This window comes from Eretmochelys imbricata, chromosome 1, assembly GCF_965152235.1.
Source record: "Eretmochelys imbricata isolate rEreImb1 chromosome 1, rEreImb1.hap1, whole genome shotgun sequence".
Taxonomy (NCBI): Eukaryota; Metazoa; Chordata; order Testudines; family Cheloniidae; genus Eretmochelys; species Eretmochelys imbricata.
Window position 1 is genome coordinate 352019880 of NC_135572.1, and position 27030 is coordinate 352046909.

The window sequence follows — 27030 nt, forward strand, 5'->3', positions numbered from 1 at the left end:
ACATCAATACAGCTCCTTAATTTCATTTAATGATTCCTCTTGCATACCATGTATGTTCCTCTCAGACTGACTTGAGGGAGTGTTCCATGGCAGATTTGGAGATATTCAGCTCTACTCATTAGCTACACCTTGTATTATGTGAGCAAGATGGTCAGGCTTTAAGACCAGTATGAAAACATACCTAATTTCTTTGGTTTTCACAGGAATAAAACATTGGTATTGAGTCCTCTTGTGGATGTAACATGCAATGTGCAATTCCAAAGGGTTCCCATTATAACTCTGCTTTAATTAATGTCCTAATACAAAAGAAGATCCAATAAACATACCGATTAGCTAAGCAAAAATAGACCAAGATTTTAAAACACAAAACAAACAATGAATAGGTAAATGGCATCTAAATGAACTGAAGGTAGATGAGGAGAACTGATAGATACCAGGTAGAGGGATGGTAGATCATAGGCAGACACAGGAAATGGAGAGACCCAGGAAATGGATAGGTAATAGCTAGATACAATAGATCGATGATGGATAGGTACAGTGCAGGGATGATAAACAGGCACTCACAATAAATAGACAGATACAGCAAATGATAGATACCAGTCAGATACAGGAGATGGGTGCAACAGACGGATGACACAGGTAGGGACACTGGTTGGAAAACGAACAGTCACAGCAACACCGCCACTTTTGTTGCATATTGTGCTATTTGATCTCTCAATCTGAGGGCACTTTGCTAAAAGGGGATGATCATGCCTACTCACCTTTGTAGAGGGAGAAAATGTGTGACAGATGAAGTGACTACCCCAAGATCTCACAGACATCAATGCCAGAGCCAGGACTGGAACCCAACTCTCCTAGCCCCACATTTAAACTACTGGAACCAAAGCTGTTCTGTAGACAGAGGATAAAGAGGTAGCTAATTTTGATCTGCCTATGACCTATCAGCTCCATATTGGGCCAAATTCTGCTTTCGGTCATGCAAGTGTAAATCCAGAGCAACTCCAGTCACTTCATTGAAGCTACTCCAGATATACACCAGAATATATTACATCAAAATCTGGCCCACCATATCTAGTACCTATCTCCTGTACTGAATCAGACTGAGTTATAGCAGATATAAGCAACAAGCAGAGACAGTGGCAAAACAAAGTCGACAGACAATAGGCAGAAACAGTAGTTAAATGATGGCTAATGGGCAGCTGAGAGAGTAGATGGACAGATGCAGTGGAGAGATGAATAGAATAGATAAGCAGGCATCAGACCTCACTCTGAACAATTACAGTCTGCTTCGTACATTCTAATCTCCTGCAAGGTTTCTCTCCAATAATTCCAGTTAAATTAGTTATTATCCCATTTGTGTTAGTCCCTGGAATTATTTTCGTGGCGTGGATCAAAGAAGCATAGTAGGTTTTAATGTGGCGTGCAGTCTAAAAAAGCCAGTGTATTACAAAGCACTCCCCACTCTAATGCATTCAAGTCTCGTGCTGGAAACTGGATCTTTAACTTCTAATTAGCACATCGTGGGATCTGTCCAAACAACCCTGCCATGTCTATCCTTGCAAACACAAACAGATGAGCTCCCCCGGGGACACTCAGCTAGCTCAATGCCTACAAGGGGATAGCCTGTGCTGGAGGTTGGAGCACAATCACACTCTATAAAGTATGTACAGGGAGCAAGAGAGGCTAGATATAGCTTTGAAATTGGAATCCAATCTTTATATCCCACATTACCCCTTGCCACCCGACCACTAGCACTCCCACCCCACCAAATAAGAGAGAGACTTCATTACACATTTAATTTAAAGCACCATCAGTGATTAGAATATTTTATGGACTGATCACTTGCCAAATGTTCTGTTTTAAATCAAAGCTGCCCATAGTGAAACATATGCAATAGAAAAGGGACAGCTCTCCTTGTGTTTCAGAAACATGCAAGTGCTCAGACATAATAGTGATGGGAACCATCAATAGGAATAAGTGAGATAGATAAAGACAGACTCTGGGTGCTGGGTTCAGATCCTTCACACCCCATGGCAGAGAGAGCAGGGAAGGCTGTGGAGGAAGCATGCTCAGCCTCTAAAATGAATGAATCTTCCCCCTGAAGAGGGCTCCTAAGCAACATTAATGAACTTCAGAGGGAGCTGCAGCCAGCATTGTCTTGTCTAGGGCCTTTCCATGGGCAATAAAGTAAAAAATGGGGGAGTCCTGGCAGAAATCTGTCCACCCCCAAAATATAGGTGAAGAGAATTCTCTACCAGAACAATAGCCATTGAGCCTACAAACTTCACCACCCGCTCCTGTTCCTAACCTCTCTCCAGTATGCTCAAGGTCCCTAGCTTAGCTGTGATGTCCCTTCTCGTTGTCAAACAAGAGACAGGCTAGAAACCCACAGTTAGGACCGGTAGTCCTGACACAGCCATGCCTACAACCAGTTGAAAGGCCACAGACAGAGGAATGCTCTCTACACCGCCAGTACAGTGTTACCATCTTCTGATGGTTACTAATAGTTACCATCTTCCCAATTTGGCATATGTGGGTTTCAGAGATCCTGCCCCTGGTAGCAAAGAGCACATTGTGGGTAGGAGATACACAGGCAAACCAATGAGGATCAAAGGAAAACTCACTCAAGTTTGTGAGCATGATGTAAGCCAGGCACAAAATATGGGTGAAATTCAAAAAGGTTTGGTTCATATCCCTATCCCGCTATCCCATCCACTCAACAAACTGATTATGTCTACCACAGAGAACCCCATGAGGGCCCTCCCTGAGACCCAAGGAGCCCCCCTGGGGCTTTGTTAAATGCATGTAATGCATTAACACTCTTTTGTACTCATCTAGCATTCTTCATCCGAGGATCCAAAAGCGCATTAGAAACATTAACAAACTGATCCTCGTACCAGGTGACATGAGTCTCATCCAATGTTCCCTCTAATTTTTTACATCCATGTGCGGAATGAATTCTGTTATGTGTACCAATATGGAGGTGATATGTGGCGGGGGTGGAGCAGAGGGGTTCAGAGTGTGGGAAGGGGCTCAGGGCTGGGGCAGAGGGTTGGGGAGCAGAGGGGTGAGGGCTCCTGCTGGGGGTGCGGGCTCTGGGGTGGGCCGGGGATGATGGGTTTGGGGTGCAGGAGGGGGCTCAGGGCTAGGGCAGAGGGTTGGGGTACGAGGAGGGTGAGGGTGAGGGCTCTGGCTGGGGGTATAGGCTATGGGGTGGGGCCAGGGATGAGGAGTTTGGGATGCAAGCTGCCCCGGGGCTGTGGCAGAGAGAGAGGACTGCCCCCCTGCTCTCTCTCGCCGTGGCAGCTCCGGGGCCAGGGGAGAGTCATCTCTCCCCACTGTGTGCCTGCGTGGCCCTTCATAGCCCACTGAGCAGCCACACACAGGGAAGTCAGGTCTCATCTACAGATTACAGATGGAGAAACTGAGGCCCAAGAGCAGTCACACCCCACTGGCAGACCTCAGAACAGAACGCAGGCATCCTGTGCCACCCAGCCTTTGCCTTTGATCACTCAGTCTTTGACAGCACACAGGCACGTATCTCAATAGATAAAGTTTATTTCTGTTACTGAGGCCCATCCAAGAAGCAGCCTATTAACCCTCCTTCCCCGTGCTAAACCTCTGGTTCACGTGATATGCAGGGACCAACGCAGGCAAAACGATCAGCAGTACGTTCATGAGTATCAGTGACATAAAGGAAACCAAAGGAAGCAGCAGCGAGCAAATGGCAGTCAGTAGCGTCAACTGCTGGTGACAGATGGGGTGATTCATCCATTGCATCAAACCCCCTGACAACCACAACAGGCAGAATGCTACGCACTTGGAGAGAGAGGGATTGTAGGTAGGGCTGCAGTTTAATGAAACTCTGGATGGGGTGGTGTGAATCCCGGTGTGCCCACCTTGCCACTAAAGCTAAACTGCTAAAAACAGCAGTGTAGACATTCCCACTCAGTCTCTGAGACACACACCCCTCGACTGGGAGTTTGGGATTGGAATGACCATACCAATTCTTAGCAGAACTGGGCAGCTTGGATGGAGATCTGCCTGGGTTTGGATCAAAGCCAGCTGAAACCACTAAGTACTGACTGTATGGTTACCACCTTGTTCTGTAACTCAGCACAGGCTTCAGAGTAACAGCCATGTTAGTCTGTATTCGCAAAAAGAAAAGGAGGACTTGTGGCACCTTAGAGACTAACCAATTTATTTGAGCATGAGCTTTCGTGAGCTACAGCTCACTTCATCGGATGCAGGCTGTTGCAGAGCATTCATGATTCTCACCAACCTAGCCGGAGTTTGGGGTTTGTGACTGTAGATTTAACGTAGAGATGGGCCCAAACTGGGACCCAGGCTCATATCAGAGCTGGAATCTCTCTCTCCGATGAGGTGAAGCCAACCATGCTGAAGTTTGGATTCTGATCTGATTTCAAGCCTGTTTCTGCAGAGCTGGGGTTTTCTACCTGTTCCACCAGTCTAGACTTTTATACCATCCTCACCATACCTTGGTGTCCCTTGGTTCCTTCAGAAAGTCAGACACAGCCTTGGTCAGGACTCCTGCATCTATTCCCTGGCTTGCTGTATGACCGTAGGCAAGTCATGTTGCCTCTGTGCCTCAGTTCCCCTCATCTGTAAAATGAGGGCTGGTTACAAATTTTCCACTGAAACTTTTTTCCAGTGAAAAATTGGGGCTTCTACGAAACAAACATTTCCTAAAAAACTCAATTGTATCAAAAAAGCCAAGACTTTTGGGGGAAGGAGGTGGGGATGAAAAGCCACAATTTTGCGTAGGAAAAAAAATGCCCTATTTTCCAACCAGCTGTGATGATGACACTTTTCTGCCTCTAGTCATTGAGCTTCTGAGGTTAAATTTACCGCTGTCTTACGCTCTTTGGGGTCCCCGCATGTGAGATGAAATAGCAGAGCAAATATTTTCTAAACTGCCATGACTCAGGGCTTGTGTCAATAGGATTCTGGTGTAAGTCTCAGACCGAGGTGCAGTGGGAGGAAGTTTCACTCTCTAAAGCATTTTGGAAGTGGGGTACAGTTTGTGGGAAAGGTACCCGACAAAGTAATGTCTCCTTTTTGAGTTACTTCCACACCCAACCCCAGGGATTCCCCAAGGGCACATGCTGGTGCATGAGAAAGCCGGGACTGGGTTCCAATATCCTATTTTGTTAGCATGAGCATTGCATGTTCTCTGCATGTGTTTAGAAACCTCTCCTGCACATGCAGCTCACTCGCCTTGGCCTGTATAAGCCCCTGTTGCCACCACAAGGGGCCTCAGCCAAGTTCACAGCAGAGGCTCACTCTGGCCTGTCAGCAGCAACAAAGTACGCTGAGCTGAGATTTAGCTGAAACAGCCATTCAGACACACAAGCTCCCATCAGCCAGCAGCAATGATGGGGCATGCATCAAACCACGAGTGACCCCAGCTTCAGAGGTCAGTGCACTTAAGAGACAGGCTAAAGAGGCTCCCGACACTCCACCTGCCCCGACCTTTTACCTTGCTGGGGCTGGCCTTGGTTACAGATTAATTGAGGTGGCAGCCGGGTCTCCAGCTTGGCTTCCATTAAACAGATTGTCATATCTCTTTATGCTTTGCCCTGGAGAAACAGACAGCAAACCATGCAGGGGGCAAAGAGTCTCACTTATGGGCATCATTGCACTGACAAGTACACACACACACACACACACACAGAGTGATCTATGGCGATGCTAATTAAGAGTAAAAAATGCTGAATAATTACTGGGATATGAGTAGCAGCTATTTAGGGCCTGACCCAAACCTACTTAAGGCAATGGAAAGACTCGTATTGACTTCAGTACACTTTGGATTAGGCCCTTAGTCCCCAAAATTGGGATGCTTCTCAAAAGGGAAGTTAGAGCTAGCATTTAGGGTTTGTTATGATGTAAGAAGAATGGGGGAGGCTGGTAGCAACTTGATAAATAATTCTTGTCTGTCTTTTTTATTGTTATTTCATTTCAAACAGGATGGGGGAAGGGTTGGATTTAAACAGACCCTTGCACATGAACTAGGGTTTCTTTAATGTTAGACATTGGTTTGAACTGCAAAGCCAGCTCTTAACCGGCCTCCATACTTAAGGAAAATGTAATGTGAATCTTCATGTGAATTGTCTGACCCAAGTCCCCCTCTGCTCCTTACTGATCTTGGATAGAAATCATACCCTTATTAAAGTTTAAAATATGATCAACACCAGTTTTCCATTCATTCTTTTCCTCCAATAAATTGCATAGAATATTGGCCCCAATCCTGCCCTCATTAAAGTCGATGGGATTTAACCTTTGCCTTCAATGAGAGCAGCATAAGGCCCAATATATTACTCTACAAACATTTGCTTCCTTTCAGAAGCACGGAGTTGATTCTCCTTTGACTTACACTTGACCGTTGAAGAGCTCCAGTAACTGCCGTAGAGTTGCTCCTGATTTACAGCAGTATACGCAAGGAGGCAATCACGCCCCAGGTTTCCGACACACACGTTCCAAGACGGAACAATAATGAAGATGACACGGCCTTCCTCTGTGTTTGAGAAAGCGTTTGTGAGATGAGACGGCCCTAATTTCCCACGGAGATCGAACAGAAATCTGAGTGTTGGTTTCGACATGTTTATAAAGAACCTATAATGACCGTATACGAACAGAATATTGTCCATGTTGCTGTAATTATGGCAAAGCACAGTACTGTCCTCTTGTAAAGAGCCGCACTGCCTCCTTCAGCTTGTAAATGGCTCAGAGATACACAGGCTAGCTTACCACTTGAAAAGCTGCACAGGAAGGAAAAGAGAAGCTGAAAGGTCTTGATAGTATCTCGGAGCCCTTTATACTTTTTATGAAAAATAGAGCTCAGATCTCTGATCATTCTTCTGGAAACATTTAACGATATGAGCCATTCTTCTCTGCAAGAGGGCACAAGGAGACACACATAATCTGGCACCTGCACAGCAGTGGTGTAGCTAGGACAGGAAAACTGGGTGGGCCCCAGCTTTTGGGTGGGCGGGTAATGATGGGGGGGCGAGGGGAGGGGATGAGGGGAAGGGGCCCGCCTCTCCCCCACACCCGAGTGCCAGAGACAGATTATGGTTTTCTGGGGCCCTGGGCCAGGACAAGTGGGGGCCCTTCCCCACCCCTTCCTTCTGCAGTTCCCTCTTGCCCCCGCCACATGCTCCTGCTAGGAAGCGGGGGGGGGGGGGGGGGGAAGGGTGCAGGGATTTGCCCTGCTCTACCGTCAGGTAGGTAGGCAGAGCGGGGCAAGCCCCACGCCCCGACCCCGCTCCCCAGCAGGAGCACTGGGCAGGCAGAGCAGGTCAGGGCACAGGGCTCCCATTTTTCCAGGGCCCCCAAGTGGGCATGGCCCCGTTGGCCCAGTGGCTAATCCGCCACTGGCTCTGACCTGCCCCAACGAGGCACACCCCCAACTGGGACCAGAGATCAGGGCACAGTGCATGGTGTCAGCAGGAGAGAGACACGGCCAGACAACGAGCCAAGGTCCAGGAGCCCCAGCCTGTGGATTCCGGGAGTCCGGCCCCAATTTGGATGGGCCTGGATGCTAAATGAGTTGACCATGGGCCACTCAGGCCCACCCGTGGCTATACCCCTGCTGAATAGATGGACTGTGAATTTGATCATTGTTGCTGTAAGTGCAAAAGAGGGGGAGTATTAGCACCGCAGATGCAGTTGGTCAACCCAAAGAGGAAAGGGAGGAGCCTCTTCTGTATGCAAATTGAAAGCAGAGCTGCATGAGAACCAAAATTTCTGGTTCACAGGAAATTCTGCAATTTTGATATTTGTTTTTGTTATGAAATGTCCAATTTCCTGATTTCCCATTAATGAAATTTTCAAAAAATAATTGTTTTGGGTCAAAACATTTCCTTTTGATAAAACTGAAATTTTTGTTTAGATTTTGACTTAACATTTATCTCCTTTATATAATAGAAAATAAATTTTGAAATGAAAATTATCTCAAGACAGAAAGTTGAACTGTTCTGTTCCAAAAATGTCACATTACCTAAACACTTTTCAAATCCTTTTTCTAATCAAAATTTTGTCAAAATCGACAGTCGCGTGGAAAGTTTTGATTCAGATGAAATGGTATTTTCCAATGGAAAAATGGTTTATTGGAGAATTTTCGAGCAGCTCTATTTGAAAGTGTGAAGCCTCTTTTCAGTGTACTGTATCTTAAAATTTTTAAGAACTCTCCTGCAGACACAGCAGGTGGGATTTTCAAGAGTCTAAGTGATTTAGGAGCACACATCCCATTGGCTTTTAATTTAATTAATTTTAATTTAATTAACTTTGAATTAACTTTTAATGGGATGTGTTCACCTACGTCACATAGCTGCTTTTGAAAAATTCCACCCAGCAGCCATTTTGTTCTCCGAGCTGCTTCAGCCTATGAGACACAGAACACACACACTGTGCTCTCATTCATAGAGGCTTACGTATTGTTCTCCCCACCACCACCACCTTTAAATCTAAAGTAAGTCATCTGGGACTGAAAGTGCCTGCCTGGGTGTATAACCATGCCCCTTGTGCACTGGGTAGCAGACAACAGGGAAGAGAAGCTCACACCACATCCCGCAAAACTGCTCCAGGCACACACATCCAACACCTCAGTGCTTATCTGTAATAAACCTCCAGGGTCTGATGCTGGATGCAATGCCCCCCTACCCACCTCCCAATACACAGTCATGCTGTGTTAAAGCTCAGTGATCCCAATGAATGAAGTTAGTTATGGACCATCACTTGTGCTATGCATAGAAGTTTTATAATATAGCTGAATGACTCAAAGTTTGCTCTCGCCGGTATGGATCATCCTGGTAATTAAAGAGTTAAAGGATGAATTTGCCATTGCAAGGTAAATCATTCGTAACCAGGCAGACTTAAATGGGGGAGGGGAAAAAATAATCAGAACCTCTCTACTCAAGGAGCATGGGAAAAGAGAGAGGGGAAGGGTGAACTCAGCTACAGAAAAGGGATTAGCCTCCTTGCAGTGCACTGTGTAGCCGCAAAAGGTGATTGGGAAGCATGCTTCTGAAAGCCTGATCTGCGGCATATTTACCCTCACAAATCAATTCAATGCTCTTGCTCTCATGGCCTCAACGAGAGAATAACATGCTTTTCCCAGAGGATGCAACAGTCTATTTGCTACGCTGAATTACTACAAAATTCTCCCCCCCACACACAAACACACTTGCCAATTTACCCATCACAATCTCCTAAAACCTGACCACTCTGTAAGAGTCCCCGTCAGAAGAGAGGGCAGGGGCAGATTTCCACTCTGTGCTGAGCTGGAAGCCCTGCTTTAGCACTTTGCAATGCATTATCCATGGAGATAAACTCCTTGGGCTAAATCCAGAGAGGGGCTGAGTGCCAGCTGGGCCTGCTGCTATCAGAGGCTTTGCTGCTGCTTTGCAGCTGCTCGGCAGGCTCACAGCATCCCTCGGCATTCGGCCAAAGAGTTTTTCCAACCACAAGAGAATGTGCATGGGGAAAAGAAGGCAAATGGGATGCGGGGAGAGGGTAGGGGCAGGCAGCAGGGAGCACTGTCGTTATTGTGGGGAGAGCGAAGGGAACATTGAACTCTAAGTGCACCACTTCCTGAACCTTTCCGACACCCACTGCCTGGGAACACAGGGAATTCCTGCCTGTTACCACCTCCCTGCCCACTGCTGACATCCCCACCCCAAGAAAAAGAGAGCTCCTCCCAGTGCCACGCTTGCCAGCCAGAGCACCTGGGTCATTTGCAAACCCACAGCAAAGCAGCAGGTCCATGACAGCAATGGGAACAGAGATGCCACCATTTCCGAGTTTTGCAAAGCTGGCAGGGCGCAAAGCGCAAACCCTCCCTCTCGCCACAGGAGATTCCCTTCCAATCAGGACTGATGTACACTGGAGGGATCAGGATGGGAAACCCTCGTGGACCTGTTCTCTGATTTCTTGCGATCTACTGTTTCAAAGTAATAGCGTCTCTTATGCTGTCTGCAGAGACCAAGAAATCAATGGTCCAGAATGGTTAGCCAGAGTCTAGAGCTTTACCCTTCTTTTCAAAAGGGGCTGTAAATATGAACGAATCCCCCAAAGACCCCTGTGAGACATGGAGGTATGTAACAGCATCTTCATGTTACAGAAGGGGAAACTGAGGCACAGAGCGAGGCAGCAATTTTCCCATTGCCATCTGTTAAGTACAGGTTTTTTTCCCCATTGTGGTGTATTGAAGACTGCATTGGAATGGTGAGCCATCACTTTCAGAGCAGGCTTATTTCCTGGTCCTGCTTGCAGGATAAGAGGCTCTGGAGGGAAGCATGCAATCAGAGTCAATTTGGTAAGAGCCAGCTTAAAGCAAAGGGGGAAGTTAGGGAGCAGCCTGTCTCCTCTCTCTCTGCTTATGTGTATTTGTGTGTTATCATTCTGAGTTCTAAGAAATAAAATAGTGTTATGTTGCAACTACCTTCCAACAAGAGTAGTTATGTTTTTATCTAACTTCTCTCTGTGTACACCCTGAACATAACGCCCAACTCCGTGCTCAGTCTTCCAGACCAGGTTTCACTCCTGCCCCCAAGGTAAGAAAACTGCCATCCCTAGGCATGGCGAAGGAAGCTGCTGAGTTCCCAGCAAAGCACTGGAGTCACAAGAACCAGAATGGAACACACCATTTAGCTCATTGTCCCCTGCTGACCAGAGGGGATATCCTCCTCCTACTTCCCAGAGGAGCTGGAAAGGCTAATGAAAGTCCGTACCAAGCTCCAAAGGCCGGAGCCTCATGCTAATGCTAATGATTACTACTCACAGAGGAATATTGGGCTCTTATATAGGAAAAAGTATTCTTCAGACAAAGTTTGCATTTGTTCAGTTCCCCCCAATCAGTCACTCCCTTTCCTTAGCGTTAGGGCTGCGTGAGCTGCAACAACACAAACGCTGACTGTACACAGACAAAGCCATTATTTGTATCAGTGGGATGCCTGGACTGAATCCTTGGATTGCATAGCTCTTTACATCCTCTACATCAGGGGTTTGCATTGGTATGGCTGGACCAGGAGTTCACTGGGCAGAGAGGATGGTCTAGTGGATAGGGTACTGGGCAGGTTTCTGGGCACTCGTGTGGCTGTACCAGGGGCTGGCCATCAATAGGTGAAATCCCCAATGTGCACAAGACTTAACAGGGCCTTGTGGGAGTATCCAACTCAACCCCCTTCACTTGCCGATCTCGCTGCTCTCAGCCCAGACACATCGAACCCTTGGAGCCGGGATTTTAAAGCCCTGCTGGGAACTCCACCACTTTGGTGTTAAAAAAAAGCCTGGTTGAAAACCCCTTTTCCAGGGGGCTCTTCAACTCCAGAGAAAGAAGTGGCTCAAATTCTTTGCTGTGGAGTCTCACAAGAGGGGGAAGAGAGAACCCACTAGAAAGGATTGCATGGCCAAATCTAGCCTACCCCAGCAATGGACCTTTCTTCCCACAAGTGGAATTGATCTGCATAGGAATCATTAAACAGAGCTGACTTGGAGGAATCCAAACCTTTTGCAATTACCATATTAGCACCTCTTAGCTCAACCTGTGAGGAGCTCCCTGCCTGCATCTGACCTGTCATTTTGCATTCCCTTTCAGGAGCTGCACCTCGATGCTCCCTCCCCCTCCTCCTGCTTTAATGGAGATTATTCGTGGTGCCTTTCCAGTTAAAGAATAGCCAGTGGGCCATAAACCATGATCAGCATAAGCACTGCTGACAGAGGAACAGGAGGCATGCCACATTGGACTAAATATCCTTCAAGAGTAGAATCTCGCCTCTGGTAGTGGCCTCAGGCTTAATCTTTTGGGAAACCCAAACAATAAATCCACCAGAACATAACGTACTTGGCCAAATGTGCGGTGCTGTGGGTACAAAGAGGAAAGGGTGTTGTGAGTAAATTCATTCATCATTTAAAGGGGGGGAGGTTCCTCTCCTTCAAAGAAAGGTGCTAGAGAAAGAAATATTCTTACTATTAACTACCTAGAGAAGGATGGGCTTGTGGTTAAGGCACCAGTCCATAGTTCAGAAGATATAGGTTTGGTTCCTGTTTCTACCACAAACCTCCTCTTCTGATGCTGGGAAAGTTACTTACTCTCTTGCTAGGCCTCAGTTTCCCCTTCTGTAAAATGGGGATTATACTACTCCCTTTGCTTGTGTTCTCCATTTGGAGGGTAGGCTTTTCAGGGCAAGGACTGTCTATCACTCTGTGTTTGCACAGTGCCTAGCACAATGGGGACCTAATTACAGCTGCGGCTGTTCACTACTACAGCATAGCAGGCGGTAATACTTGCTGGTTCTGCATGGCCCAGTGGCTTGAATTAAGGAGGTGAAAGAATGTGGTTTAAATAAGAAAGGTCGGAAGTAATGGAAGAATCTAACGAGCTTCCCCCTGTTGGGTTGGTGGGATAACTTACAGTGTCTGGAGGGGAATAACAAAAATGACAACTTCTTATTTAAGAGTTCTTCATTCTGCTCAGCTTAATTCAAACTACATGAGCAATTTGGAACAGGATAGATCAGGTTTCCCCAGAACTCCACCCACACATGATATAGAGTGACAGCACTTATGGCCAATCAAACAAGATGATAATCATCCCATCCCTAATTCATCAGTAGATCTCAAAGCACTTTACAAAGGAGGTGGGTATCATTAGCCCCATTCTACAGATAGTGAAACTGAGGCCGAGAGAGATGAAGTGACTTGACCAAGATCACCAGTAGTAGAGATGGGAAATAGAAAACAGGTCTCCTGAGTACACGTCCAATGCTTTATCCACTAGGCTACATCACCTCTCTATTACAGCATCATAACCCTCACTGATTCATATTCTGAGGGAGGGACAATGACCTAGCAAATATTGAGAGCAGGCTGTCTCTCCAAATTAACCCTTTCAGGCGTTTTAAATACTGAATACATGTTAATACTGTGGGAAAGAACTAAAATAAATTAGCTTCTTCTAAACTCAAAACTCCCTGCAGCTAATCTGTGATCTCTGAGAATCGCACTAAGCAGGACTGCCTGAATTTTAAAATAATCTTAAACTGCTCAAGACAATAATATCTAAAAAAAACCACCCAGACACACACTAATGAAAACCCAAACAAACCATATTTTAAAAAGAAAAACAATCTTCCCCATCCAAAAAAATCTGCTTTTGGCAAATCATTGGGTGTTTTAACTCAGAGATGTGAAATCTTGTGGAAAAAACACATTGTTATTAGTTCAGCTATAGTGCAGGCCAAGTTATTTTTAATATAATAAAAGGATGAGATTATACGGTGCTGATAACTATCTGATGACATGTTGAGGTTTAGCAGATGGATTAATTTCTTTTTACATTATGTTGTTAGCACCACTAAAGAGCTTGTCACATACTTTAAATACAGTGGCGACTGCTGAGGAAAACTAAGCCTCCACTGGTTTTCTGAGAGGATATTCTCTGCAGGGTACAATGGATGTTACCGTGCAGTTCCAAGGAAATAGAATAGCCTTAGCTGGAATTGTTTGAATTTTTGAGCTTTGAATCTGAGATGAAGGATGATCTAGTGGTTAGGCTGCTAGCTTAGAACTCAAGAGACCTGCGTTTAATTATGAGTTCTGCCATACGCTTCGTATGAGACGTCGAGCGAGTCACTTATTTTCTCTGTGCCTCAGTTCTCCCTCTGTAAAATGAGGTTAATAATACAGAGGGATAGTGAGAAAAAATACATTAAAGACTAGGAAGTGCTCAGATACTACCGTATCAGGGATGAGTAAGTTCTGTAGCTATATCTTGCTCCAAATTGTGCTGTTAAATAAAACGTCGTGTTCCACCCCACAGGCGGGCCAATAGTGAGAAGCATTATTGACATTTTGGCAACTTCTGCATTGAACTTTGCTTCACTTACATTTGATGCCCTCTATAATTTGCTTTTCATGACCATTCCTGCAAGCAGTGATTTGCTCATATGAATGTTTGCAGAAAGCAACAGTCAAGCCTGTGAGTTGAGATTTGACTAATAACTAAGCTAAATGGGTTGCATGAGAAAACAAAATTTCGTTCTGAGCTGGAGCTAAGATAAGTGTCTTCCCATTAGGGAACAGAATACCATGTGACTGAGGTGACCAATCACACAACTTAAATATTGAATGGAAAGTGCCAGATATTCAAGGAAATGCAAACAGTGATGAGCAGGGATCCTAGTTTTCTATGATAAAAAAACAGTCAGGAAGATAACCCTGGTTACCTGAATTCCTGGCTGATGAACTATACCATTTGCTGGGCCACATTGCGTCCCAGTTAGTGAGCAATCCACACATTAACATCTGTTCATAAAAAGCCATTTGTTGACCAGTTCTTTTCCCCGCTACCCAGAACACACAGGTTCACAGACAGATTCTTACACTGAAGCAGTATGACATTGATTTGCTGCTTCAGTGAGTGATCAGTCCCCTGAAACAGGGCTAAATGCAAGGGCACACCCACATTCAGGTGCTCGTCTTATATACACTGTTACTAAGTTATTCATTATATATCGTATAAACTCTTTTCTGCATACCACTAAGATTAGTTTGCTGACCAAGTTGTTCACCTGTCTTTCCTTGACAGACAAGCAGGCATCTTTTCAAATGTCCCAAAACCTAAAATATTACCTATATATTAATAAACCTAAAATATTCTACATATTACATCCTACACCATCCAAACAATTCAAAACAGGGAACAAATCCATAAACACGGCCAGGTGTTCATGGACAATTCAAAAACTGGGGAAACTGGCTAAATCTTCTGGGGGTACAAAAATCAGTCACTGCAAATTGTTGACACAGCATTAGTGGCTGCACTGCATTGGCGGGTGAACTGTATTTTTCACTGCATTGGCGGGTGAACTGTAAAGGCCTTTGGATGCAAGGCATGAAATGTTGATCTAAGATATCACAACAGTCATTATCCTTCAAAAATTCCTTCTGTCCTACGGGGTAAATTCTGTTTGATAACATGAAGTTCCTGATTAAAAAAAAGAAAAGAAAAGAAAAATCCCTTCTACAGGAATGGAGGGCTTTCACAGGAACAGGACTGAATAATAGTGGTGATTATAAAGCATTACGCCTCCCATGCGCAAGACAATCAGGTTTCAGGATACCTGATGTTTTGAAGAACTCCTATTACCACTGGCTGATGAGAAGGTGTAGGGCCATGTAGAATAACGCATACCATTGGCATGAACACAGGTAACTATGTTTTGTGAAAACTAAATAATTTGTGGCTTTGCTTCAAAAATATTTTCACACGTTCACTTTCCAAGAAAGCGCATGGGAACTTCTGCATCCTGACAAAGAACCATGATCAGTAGTCTGTGTGTGTGAAAAGTATCAAAGACAAAGAGATGTAACTGCTGTGACCCTTATAGTGGGACATTCTATTGTAGTGATGGTGGTGGTGGTTCTGGGGTTTTAGAAGAAATCCAACCCCACATCAGGATTGAAGAGGAATTGAGTGACCATAGGTTGAAACCTACTGCCTAAGGTGGGACCGAATACTTATGAACTGCCACAATGGAACAGGCCAATTGGCCTTCTAGGCTGATATCCTATCTCCCAGCAACCAGTGCCAAATGCTTCACAGGAAGACAAACTCCCAGCACACCCATAATGTACGTAATTGTGTTATAATACACGTCTCGGGGAAATGTCTTCCTGTCCCCAGCTAGTGATCAGTTTATGCCCAGGAACCAATGGACTAACAGTCCCAATGCATTGTTCCTCCTAGTTGCTAATTGGAATAAGTGGAACATTACCAAATGGTATGTCCTTTAAGGTTTCTTCACACGTGTGCTGCTCTGACATGTGCTGCTCTGCTCTCTCGCTCGCTCTCTCTCTCTCTCTCACACACACACACACACACCTTCCTCCCTCAGCAGACACAGCGCCACAAATACCTCAGCTCTCTTGATCTGTGAAAACAATTTTAAGTGGTCTCTGTTGTTTTGTACATACAGAAAATTGAATGAAATCTATCTAACACACTGTGCAAGCCTGTGTTAAAGCTACATACCTATCTGTCCCTGTTTTCCAATAGGGTTATTATGCCTGGGACATGTGTAGCTAAGGAACCCAGAGGACTCTACTCTCAGAATAATAAACAAATAAATTGGTTGCCCTCTAACATACCTCTCCTTTTCCCTAGCTGACTGAAAAGCTAACCCAGCCTTCCACCGGCTGGAATAAGAGTGTGTCAAGGCTCAGCTGAAATAAGCAGCAAAGCAGGAAAGCGGGAGAAAAAGACTACCTGAAAGAATATCTGATGATTCCTACGTGGGATGTTTAGACCCTCTACAGATTCTTAGGTCATATAGAGTCTGTGGAGGGTCTTATTCAGTGAAATAGCCTCCCAGCATGGAAGAGGTGGAAACCTTGTCATGTTAGCCACACAAAGCCAGACTAGACAAAACACAAATGTACTGCAGGGAACAATCCCGCACTGGCTGAGAGGAGAAGAACTACTCTGGGTGCCATAATAGGACTTCTCGAGCTCTGACTACATTCCCTAGTTTCCAGTGCTGAGATTCTATCCTGTACCTCTAGGGGGCTGAGCCCTGGGGAGAGGGCTGGGGGCAAACGTGGCTTTGAGCCAATTTTGTGCCCTGGGGTTTCTGGGCTGCTCCTGAGGCCAGTGCAGCCGCAAGAGTAAATTGGAGCAGCCAGACACTTCTCTAATATACACCAGCCGCCCGGGGCTACTCCAAGCCCAGAGAAGACAGAATCCCCTTCTGTGCTTTGACATCGCCCATGCTCATCCTGGCTGCTCCCTCAGCATGCAGTCTCTAGCAGGGCTTAAAGGAGGGACAATACAAGCCTGTTGACTGTGGCCCCAGGCAATACCTGCACTGGGAGAAATTCTCCTCCAGCTCCTTGTTGGCTCTTTATGGCTTCAGTAGGCCACCATAGCAGTGGATAGAGACTGGGGCAGAATCCCTCTCTAGATTTCTATCTGCTGCTCTTGGGTATTCAGCCTCAGCTAATCTCTTAGAAGTGCAGCATCTGATGAAGAATTAAAGCCTGGGAGACACCTTCAGCCCACGTCAGGCTCGAAGAACAGGAGCTAAGTCGATGCATCAGATGCCATATCAACAGAAATTGGCTGACACTGCTGCTCCCAATCCGAACGGCTCAAGCAACGGCATTATTATGTAGTGAAGCATGTAGCTGGCGTTCTATAGTCCCTGGGTCATTGCTTGAGTACTTGGGCTTCCCCCTCGGGCAGCCCTGGTTAAAGGTGTACGTGCTTTTTATTTCTTTATCTCTAGCCAATAACCAAGTGCCAGCTGAGGCAAGGTGGACATCTAGCGAGCTAGTCAGATAACATCACTAATCCTGGGAGCGGGGAGAGAGATGCAAAGTCAGGGCCTGTTGAGGATAACAGGCCACAAAGCCTTGTGTATGCCACTGCAGCTCCCTTATTCGTCTATCTCCATATTCCTTGTGCGCTCAGTGGGGCCTGCCCCGGCCTCTTTACTTGCTCCTCTCTATTCGCTGTTTCCAGAAAGATATTGGGAGGAAGAGGCTAAGGGATCATCCTTGAAAAAATGACAAGCACCAACCTTCCCGCTTCAGATGAGAAATGGTTCTCATTTTTGTGAGAGCAACGGGTTCAGTGAAGGTCAGCTGTAGTAACACTAAGGGAAAAGCCACGGGACTATATGTCATTAACTTTCACAGCACGCCCTCTCTCCTTCCCAGGCGGGTGCTGGGTTCCGGGAGAAAGCTGAGGAGGGACACACCGAACCGGCTTTTTAGGTCAGCAGAAGAATTGTATAAAAGAGAGAACTCTTGCACCATTCTCGTCTCAGGTTGGAGTGGAGGTCTCATAGGCTTTTTCTTTTTTTTAAACAGACACACACACTACATACCCACCCATTTTGTAAATACAGGAACAGCGACACACAGCCATATAAACAAACATACACCAACACGTGTCGCAACACATATCCATATACGTGCACCACCTAAACATACACATTCCTATACACACGCATTCCCATTCACACACAAACAATATGGAGTCACAACAACACTCATCCGTATGCAACCTGCCCACACCCCGTATACACACACCTCCTAAAGACATACAAACAACACAGTTGGAGCAACACATTCAAATACACTCAAAAGTAGCCCTCATAATAAAAACACAAATACACAATGCACACTGTCAACACAACACAAAACATCCTCACATATTCCAGGACGCAGACACCACACAAACTTACACAACACACATGCGCCTTTCAAAACAGTCTTGGGGTCCCAAGCATTAGGAGAGAAATTAGGTGAGAAATCCAAAGCATGCCCTGAATACAGTCACTGGTGTCTTGTCTGGCTATGCAATCACACAGGTACCTGCCAGTGATGAATGCAGCCCAAACCTGGGCAGAACTGAAGTCATTTTGCTGCAGATATTTAGTAGTTTCAGACAAGCCCAGCAAGAGCATATTGTCCTGTCACCTTGGGTTGTACACATAAGAATGGAGGTAGTTTTATTATAATGATGATTCTGGATCAGAGTTAATTGGACTAGCTGGAATTGTTTGCTTCTGCTGCAATTCTGCAACGCAATCCCCTGTTAGAAACTGTCTTCTAACTGAGTCAAGCCAATGCTTGACCTGTCACTGGGAAAAAGCGGATGCTTTGCTGCTGCTGGACTTTTGCTGCTTCCTCCTGACAGGCTCTCAGGATAAAGGCTGGATCTGTGTGGGGGTGAGAGGAGACAGCAGGTAACTCTACCCTGTTCATACACTTAGGTCTACACTACCACTTATGTTGGTATAACTTATGTCGCTCAGGGGGGTGAATAAGTGCCGGAGTGGACAGAGCTGTGGGGGCAGGAGAACTTCTCCCTCTGACATAGCTGTCACTGCTCACTGAGGGTGGATTAATTAAGTCAATGGGAGAGTGTCTACCCATCGGCTTAGGGCAACGAGATTAGAGAGCTCACAGCAGCGTGGCTGCATTGGAGCATATACATTGGGACTGTAAAAGTGGCTTTTGAATGGCAGTCTTTCCTGAAAAGTGGGGGGAGGGGGAGAGAGAAAATGAGGACGGCTCTCAAAATGATCCATCACAACAAGGTCCAATCCACCCCTAGGGCTCCAGACCACGTGAGGGCTTTAGCTGATCTCAGTCGCTCACAGGGAGCACACATGGGGATTTTCTCAACCTTTCATGTGGAAGTTGGATTGATATCTATTATGCATGCCCCCTCCAGTCCCTACCCCAAGGGAGTCAGCGGGGTAAAAAACAGAGCCCAGAAGTTCCCCCTTAACTTTACACCCCACCCCCTTCCAGGTTACATTCTCCATTCCTCTTCAACCTCCATTGGTCCAGTTTCTCCTCCACACACTTTGACACACACCTTCTCCCACACTCCCAATGATCTCACCCTCTGATCTTCACGCTGTATGCACCATGCTGCCAGCCAAGAACCAGGAGGTGTCACCTTCCCCATCACTGCTGCTTCTTGACCTCCCTGGAAAATCTGCCATTGAGTAACACGATGCATCACTTCCTCTCTCCCTGGCACTAAGCGCCCTGCTACCCCAGCACTCTCCCAGCCCCTGCTGACCCACTGAGTGAGTAATCCAGGTTCCTGATTTGCTTTGGCTACTTTTACCATTCACTTGTCATCATAAGTACAAGGCAATTAATGGCCACTGGAGTCTAAATCCCAACGGGAAAAGCAAGTGTAGTACGGTGGTGTCATAAATATAAAGGGAAGGGTAAACCCCTTTGAAATCCCTCCTGGCCAGGGGAAAGCTCCTCTCACCTGTAAAGGGTTAAGAAGCTAAAGGTAACCTCGCTGGCACCTGACCAAAATGACCAATGAGGAGACAAGATACTTTCAAAAGCTGGGAGGAGGGAGAGAAACAAAGGGTCTGTGTGGCTGTCTATATTCTGTCTTTGTCGGGGATAGACCAGGAATGGAGTCTTAGAACTTTTAGTAAGTAATCTAGCTAGGTATGTGTTAGATTATGATTTCTTTAAATGGCTGAGAAAAGAACTGTGCTGAATAGAATAACTATTTCTGTCTGTGTATCTTTTTTGTAACTTAAGGTTTTGCCTAGAGGGGTTCTCTATGTTTTTGAATCTAATTACCCTGTAAGGTATCTACCATCCTGATTTCTTTATTTCTATTTACTTCTATTTTTAATAAAAGTCTTCTTGTAAGAAAACTGAATGCTTTTTCATTGTTCTCAGATCCAAGGGTTTGGGTCTGTGGTCACCTATGCAAATTGGTGAGGCTTTTTATCCAACATTTCCCAGGAAATGGGGGGTGCAAGTGTTGGGAGGATTGTTCATTGTTCTTAAGATCCAAGGGTCTGGGTCTGTAGTCACCTAGGCAAATTGGTGAGGCTTTTTACCAAACCTTGTCCAGGAAGTGGGGTGCAAGGTTTTGGGAAGTATTTTGGGGGGAAAGACGCGTCCAAACAGCTCTTCCCCAGTAACCAGTATTAGTTTGGTGGTGGTAGCGGCCAATCCAAGGACAAAGGGTGGAATATTTTGTACCTTGGGGAAGTTTTGACCTAAGCTGGTAAAGATAAGCTTAGGAGGTTTTTCATGCAGGTCCCCACATCTGTACCCTAGTGTTCAGAGTGGGGAAGGAACCTTGACAGGTGGCTAATTGTTATAGGGACTGAACCAATGGCAAGATTCCCCTTGACTCCAATAGGCTTTGGATCAGGCCCGTAGATCATATCTCCTTCTTGTGGTTGGCCCTGAATCAAGCATAACAGCTTGCTACTTACTCCTTTAGTTCAGGCAGTAGGAACATGTGCCTTATGTTGAGACGGTGCCAAATTGTTATGAATTGTTGTGATTGATATGAATGAATGTGGTGCACATGAGTTTGGTATGGCTTGGTACATCTGAATTTACTAGAGGATTATGGGGGCAGGATTCTCTTAGTGTCAGGTAGTTGATATGGAAATTTACAGAGAGTGCTGAAATTGCACTTGAATGGTTAATTGAGACTCCATCTGTGTGTGTGTTTCAACTTGAAACTCTGGAAACTTACCAGCCGATGACCAGCTCACCAAGTAAAACATGCAATCAGCGGGCTTGGTACAGGCTGACCCGGATCAAAATGACTCTTTCGGGATGGCACCACACTAAGAGCTCAAGTGAATGATTGATAAGAGGGTAAACGTCACCTGATCTTTGGTCTCTGTCTGCTTTGCAGTCTTTTCTAAAATACTAATTAGGAAAAACCAGTAACAGAACGCCCACAGGGCATATTTCTGGGACATGTCACTCCTTTGAGAACAAAAGGTATAAATGCTAAGCAGAGATAGTTAGTTAACATCTGAAGAGGTTTGTGGTGCTGTAAGACAGAGAGTCTCAGCGTAGCCAAGGCCCTGCTACGAGGGACTTTTGAACCAGAAGGCCTCGGGGTAACCAAAACCCTGCTTCGGGGGACATTTGACAGACCATGTATCTGAGAGGGGAAGAAAAGAAGTCTCCACCTCGGACTGGTAGCTATATCTGCTTTGTTTGCCAATCAGGATACTGTGTAAGGCCAACATAGTTACTGAGGGTTTATGCTTGGGGGAATTGAGGCTTATTAGGAAGACGTATTGTATAACCTTTTACTGCTTGTGTAATTCTTTCTCCAATAAACTGCTGTGCGTTGAGCAAATTGAATCCGAATTTTCACTGGTACCGGTAACAATCTGCCCAGCTGTGGGCCATTAAAGATCCATTTCAACACCTTATGTGCTACAGGTCCCAGGTGTGATCTTCTGCAGCCAGATTACTGCAGCCAGTAACACACAGACAGTTCAAGCCACATATAGGCTAGTACTTCACAGGAGCAACATCTATTAGATTTTCTATGGACTAATTTAAAAACAGGCCTAGCAGTCTCCTCAACTGCCACGTAAGCTCCTATTCCATATTCACACGGCACTAGAAGACTTCTGAATTGAATGTGATGGGTTTCAATATGAAACCTCATTGCTATGAAGAGACAAACTGCCAAGCCATCCCCTACGAAACTCCCTGCCAGCCTACACTCAGATGATGTCCATGACTTCCCCAGAGATCCTTCGCCTTTAGGCCTTTCCTTCTCCGACCCTAACTCTAAAGCAATCCCTGACCTGACCAAGTAAGTTGTTCCACTGGGAAGTCTTCGGCTCCCTTTTTTGTCAGTCACCTTATGATGATATAATCTGGGAGGATTGGAGCTGATTTCCAGCCAGGCTCAGCTGGCATCTCCTGCCTTTGCTGGCTGGGACTGAGGCTGTGATGGCTGCTGCTGCTGCTTTCCCAAACAGCAGATTCACAGCAAACCTAACAGGAATACAATCTCGGGTCTGCCAGATGAAACACCCTTCACAGCTGCAACTGTATGGAGTAGTTGGCACTTTTCACTTTGATGTATTGAGCAGTGTTGCTGTGTGCTGTTTAACATCTGCCATCTTCCATACCAGAAGGAGCTGCAGTTTATCACTAGTACCTTCTTATCCATTGCACCCCATTTCACCCATTTATAGCCCAAGTGTGAAATCCTGGCCCCACTGAAATCAGTTGCAAAACTCCCAGTGGCTTCAATGGAGCCAGGATTTCACCTCAAGACATTGAGGCGCAAGGTGCATGAAGCATGAATAGAGTTCCACCACCCTGCCCCTGTGACTATTGTATCTATCCAGGTATGGCCCACCATCCCCTCAACGTCTGACTGCCTACAGTAAAACCCTACGTATAGCGAAGCTGAATGAAAATCCTGAATGGCCCCAAAGCACTGCAATGTGCCAAGCCTATCCCCAATTACAGACAATGCCCTCCTAACGTGTTTGAACAAAAATTACTCTACTATAAAAGGGATTCTACTGTATCCTTTTAATAATGACAATCAAAGGGTGGGCGGCAGGTCGGAGACCCTTCTCCACTGAGTGTCTCTGGGCATGGATCTGTGACCCCGCAAAGGAATAGTGGTTTGGTTTATTGGAAGTTCTCTTTTCATTTTACTTCAAATAAGTGACCAGGGAGATGAATCACGCACCTTCTGCGAACACTAAATCTTCCAGAGAGAAAATATTTATCGAGTCTCAAGCTGCCAGCCTTGGCCCCATCAGTGCCTCTGGCTTTCAGGAAATGTTTCTGGCTGATGAGAAAAAAAATTAAATGAAATGCCAGACAGACATCAGGGGATAAAGAAGGGATTTTGAATCCATGAACAGAACATCCCTTATGAAAAATCCCATGGAATTGAATTGGGGTGAGACCAACAAGTAACAGACATTTATTAGGAGAGTATAGAAATGACTAATTACCAGGCAGAGAATGAGCTCCTGTGCATAATTTTTTTGGAACATTCCTATAGCATTCCATAGCAGGGGACAGAAGTCTCTTATTCAAATCTAGAAGATGGTTCAAGTAAAGCCTAGAGAGAAATTATTTACTTTTAATTCTACAAGGCTTTCCCATAAGGGATCGGCAGGAATCAGTCACCTAAAGGCTAACATGGAGATGGAAAAGCTTTGGCAGACTTGGAATACACTGGGTTCACCTCATGCATCAGATCATGGCGAAGTCTCATCTCATTATATCTCACTGATACTAACTCAGAGTGTAGTGTTCAAGGCAGGGACAAGTTATCTTCGGCATTATCCATACCCGTACTACCTCTGCTGTATATTTCTATGCTGCCTTTCATCACGAGGGAGCGGCATTTTCAAACTACAGGGATCATTTCCCATGCAGCCCTCTCTGGGGTGGAATGAAGTTGTTGTACAGCTCCTCACAGGAACACTATACAACAATGGAGAGGGGCCGAGCTGAGGAATATGGAATTGGATCCTGATCCAAATCTGAACTTTCCAAAAGTTGGGAGGGGTTGGGAACTGGGTTTCCAGTTCAGGCACATGTCTCATAGGAACTCTTCAAGGCAGAGACCATCTTCCTCTTGCTGTACCGTACCAAGCTCTCTTTCTGCACTCAGCAGATATGCTGGGACTGTCAGAGAAGCCTAAGGGAGCTAGGCACCAAACTTCCAATGAATTTGAAAGGTGGGAAGAGTGTGCCGAATGCATCCGAAGCTGGAGACCATCTCCAGCCCCTTGCCTACTGCCACAGCAATGGCATTACCCCCACATGAAAGCAGACTAACCGTCCTGCAATCCAGATGCAGGACAGTTCTGTGCAGTGAGATCAGAACAGGGCCCTTTGAACAGTTAGTCAAAGCAATGGGTGAGTTTTAGACCATCCTTGCTGTAATCCCAGGAAGCATTTGATTTATAATAATCTTCAAGCAAGTGTCTTTGTGGGCCCTTTAAGGATATGTCTACTCAGGATTGTGGCGTGAGCAGGAGCAAGCCTCCCAGTTGCCAGTTTTGGTTGGACGTTTTCCTGGAGGTTTCATCACATGACATAATCTTTAACTAAAGATTAATCTTTAATTCCTGGAGACTCCAAGACAATCCTGGAGGTTTGGCAACCCTACTCCCAGACCAGATTGACATATTTAGGATCGTGGGGCTTGTGCGAGTGCCCTAAAACCAGCTGTATAGACAGCACACTGATGTTGCAGCTCAGGTTGGCGCTCAGGCTCTGAAGCCCACCCGGCTCCCTAGGCTTCAGAGCCGAAGCTGCAACTTCAAAGCACCGTCTATACAACTAGTTTTAGAGAGGTAGAGCGAGCCCCACTAGCCAGAGTCTGTAGATCTGGGTTGAGCGGCTTGCTACAAAACGCTGTGTAGACATTCCCAAAGAGAGAGCTACCATACCCATAGCTGGCTCCCCTAAGGAGTGCACAGGGGAAAAGCAGAGCACAGCAGCAATCTGACTGCCGGGCACCACTCCAGTTGGAGGACTGACACCTGAGGCTAACTCTGGGCTCTGTTGAAGTCCGTGGGAGTTTCATCATTGACTTCAATGGGGCCAGGATTTCATCCTGACCTCCAATGCCTGGGAACTCAGAGGTGAAGATGGCTGGTGACCGCTTGGAAGAGCAGTGGAGAGGACCACATGAATGATAAGACTGAGCAATAGAAGTCCTTTCTTGTGACCCATACACAAGTGAGTCTGTTGGGGAGGAAGGCAATTTGCTCAGGACAGCCCTTCCTAACTGATCTATGTGGCAGCCTTAAATTAAATGTAGCTAAAGGAAAGGGTAGTATTTGAAAGAAAGACTATTTTGGAGTAAACATGAATGCCAATAAATATCTTTCTAAAGCAACACTCCACCACACGCGCACACACACACATATGTCTCAGGGTTCCCGTGGCATAGATGCTGCAGACATTTGCGTGGAAGAACGGCTTCCACCCAACATACAGGGCTATGGTCTCTCCTCTGAGAGCTCGCACGAGAAAGACCTGATCCAAAGCCCATCAAAGTCAGTGTTTTCAATTGATTTCAGCGGGGTCTGGACCAGTTCCTAATATAATAATGCTCCCATTCGTGTCATTGTGTGCATGGAAGGGAGCGGTGGCAACACAAATGTCATGAGATGCTGACTCAACTGTATAGTTTCTCTGATCACTTCCCCCCCGATCCCAAATGGCACTTAACTCTCCTGGGATGGGGGTGTATGGGAAAGGAGGGGAGAGGCCAGAAGGAAGGAGTAAAGCCATGAGGAAGGAGCAAAGACATGATCCAGCAGTCACTACCTGACAGCACTCCAGCAGCAAAGCTGTTTGGATGTGATGGGACAGAGGCTGAATAAATCAATCCAAAAACAAAAGAGAGGATTATGGGAAGGGACATGAGTTTAAAAGGCTTCTCAGCAAATGACAGGAGATTTCAGACAGGCAAAAATCAGCGGGTAGGCATATGTTGCCTTGGTGCATGGAGAGGCAGGCTGGTACCAGGACCCGAGCCTCCACCCAGCCCCCAATCCAAACCACATTGCCTTCGCAAAGGGTTATGCGACACACAGGCCTCATCCTTATCTCACTGCATCTGCCAGACCCCCACATAGGCCCCTCATTTCCTGGCTGCCAACCCTATTCTCATTTTCACCAAATGGGCCGCTTTTACACTCTTTGCTTCAAACTGGCCCCCATCTTTTATCTCCCAGATTCCAAAACAGCACCCCTTACTCTGTGACTCCTCCCTCCCAATTCCATCTCCTAGCAACCAACTTCCCCCCCCACACACACACATACTTCCTTTTCCAGCAGCCTCCCCTCCATGCCATTTCTCTGTGACACTTCCCCCTTCCAACATCCATCTTCTGATCTCCAGCAGCCCCCCCTTTGTTCTCCACCACGGCTCCCTTCCCCCACCACCTGGTAAGCAGAGATGCCACTGCACCACAGCTTAAATTATTAACACACAAACTTGGACATTGGCATTAATATTTCATTCACAGTTTAGATGCCTGATCACAGCCACTGGACTGAAAGACTTTCAGGAAATGAAAACTCACAAGCCGTCCGAACGATCCCGTCCTAGAGGAGCCCTGCAGTCACCTGGCAGCTCTCCTTGCAGGGATATTAAAGGGTCTCAGGGCCCCTGGGATGTGGGGGTTTCATAGAGAACCTGATGTAATTGCCAGAATTCCCCGATTGCTGCAGTGCTGCAGCAGGGAAATTCCACCCTCTGGTACCAGGGGGAGGGCTCAGCTGGTAGAGATGCTAGTAATTGTTCTAATTGCCTCCACACTGATGAACAAGCCAGCGCACCAAAGAAAGGGGATAGTGCATGTGGCAGGGGCCTCTTGACTCACGGTAATATATAATCATTTGAAGGTGAGGTGCTTCCATCAGCTCCATGGTGGTGGATCCGAGACAAGCCGTAGCATGGAAATAGATTCTCCAGGGCTGATGTGGTTCCGAAAGCAACTTGGAAGATGCTCACAATAACATCATTGCCAATTTCTCTAGTGCCTTTAACCCTGAAGAATCCCAAAGCACCTTACAGGAGTTGCATCACTCTTCACTGACATGCAGACCCAACTGGGCTAAGGACTGGCAGCTGTTTATGCTGCTCATGGCAACCATGAAACGGGTTGTAACCTCCCAGAATGGTCA

The 27030-nt window shown here is 46.1% G+C and overlaps 1 protein-coding gene across 6 annotated transcripts in view; it reads right to left on the minus strand.

Moving 5' to 3' along the window:
- The window catches only part of PLXNA4 (plexin A4), a 582733-nt gene that overhangs the window by 429783 nt on the left and 125920 nt on the right, over positions 1-27030 (minus strand). The window contains exon 4 of one of the 6 annotated variants that reach the window (XM_077807904.1): positions 10258-10283. The exons of the other annotated variants lie outside the window; for them this stretch is intronic. Within the exon in view, the coding sequence (XP_077664030.1) occupies positions 10258-10283 (26 nt within the window). The remainder of the gene's footprint in view (positions 1-10257; positions 10284-27030) is intronic. 6 annotated transcript variants of the gene reach the window in all.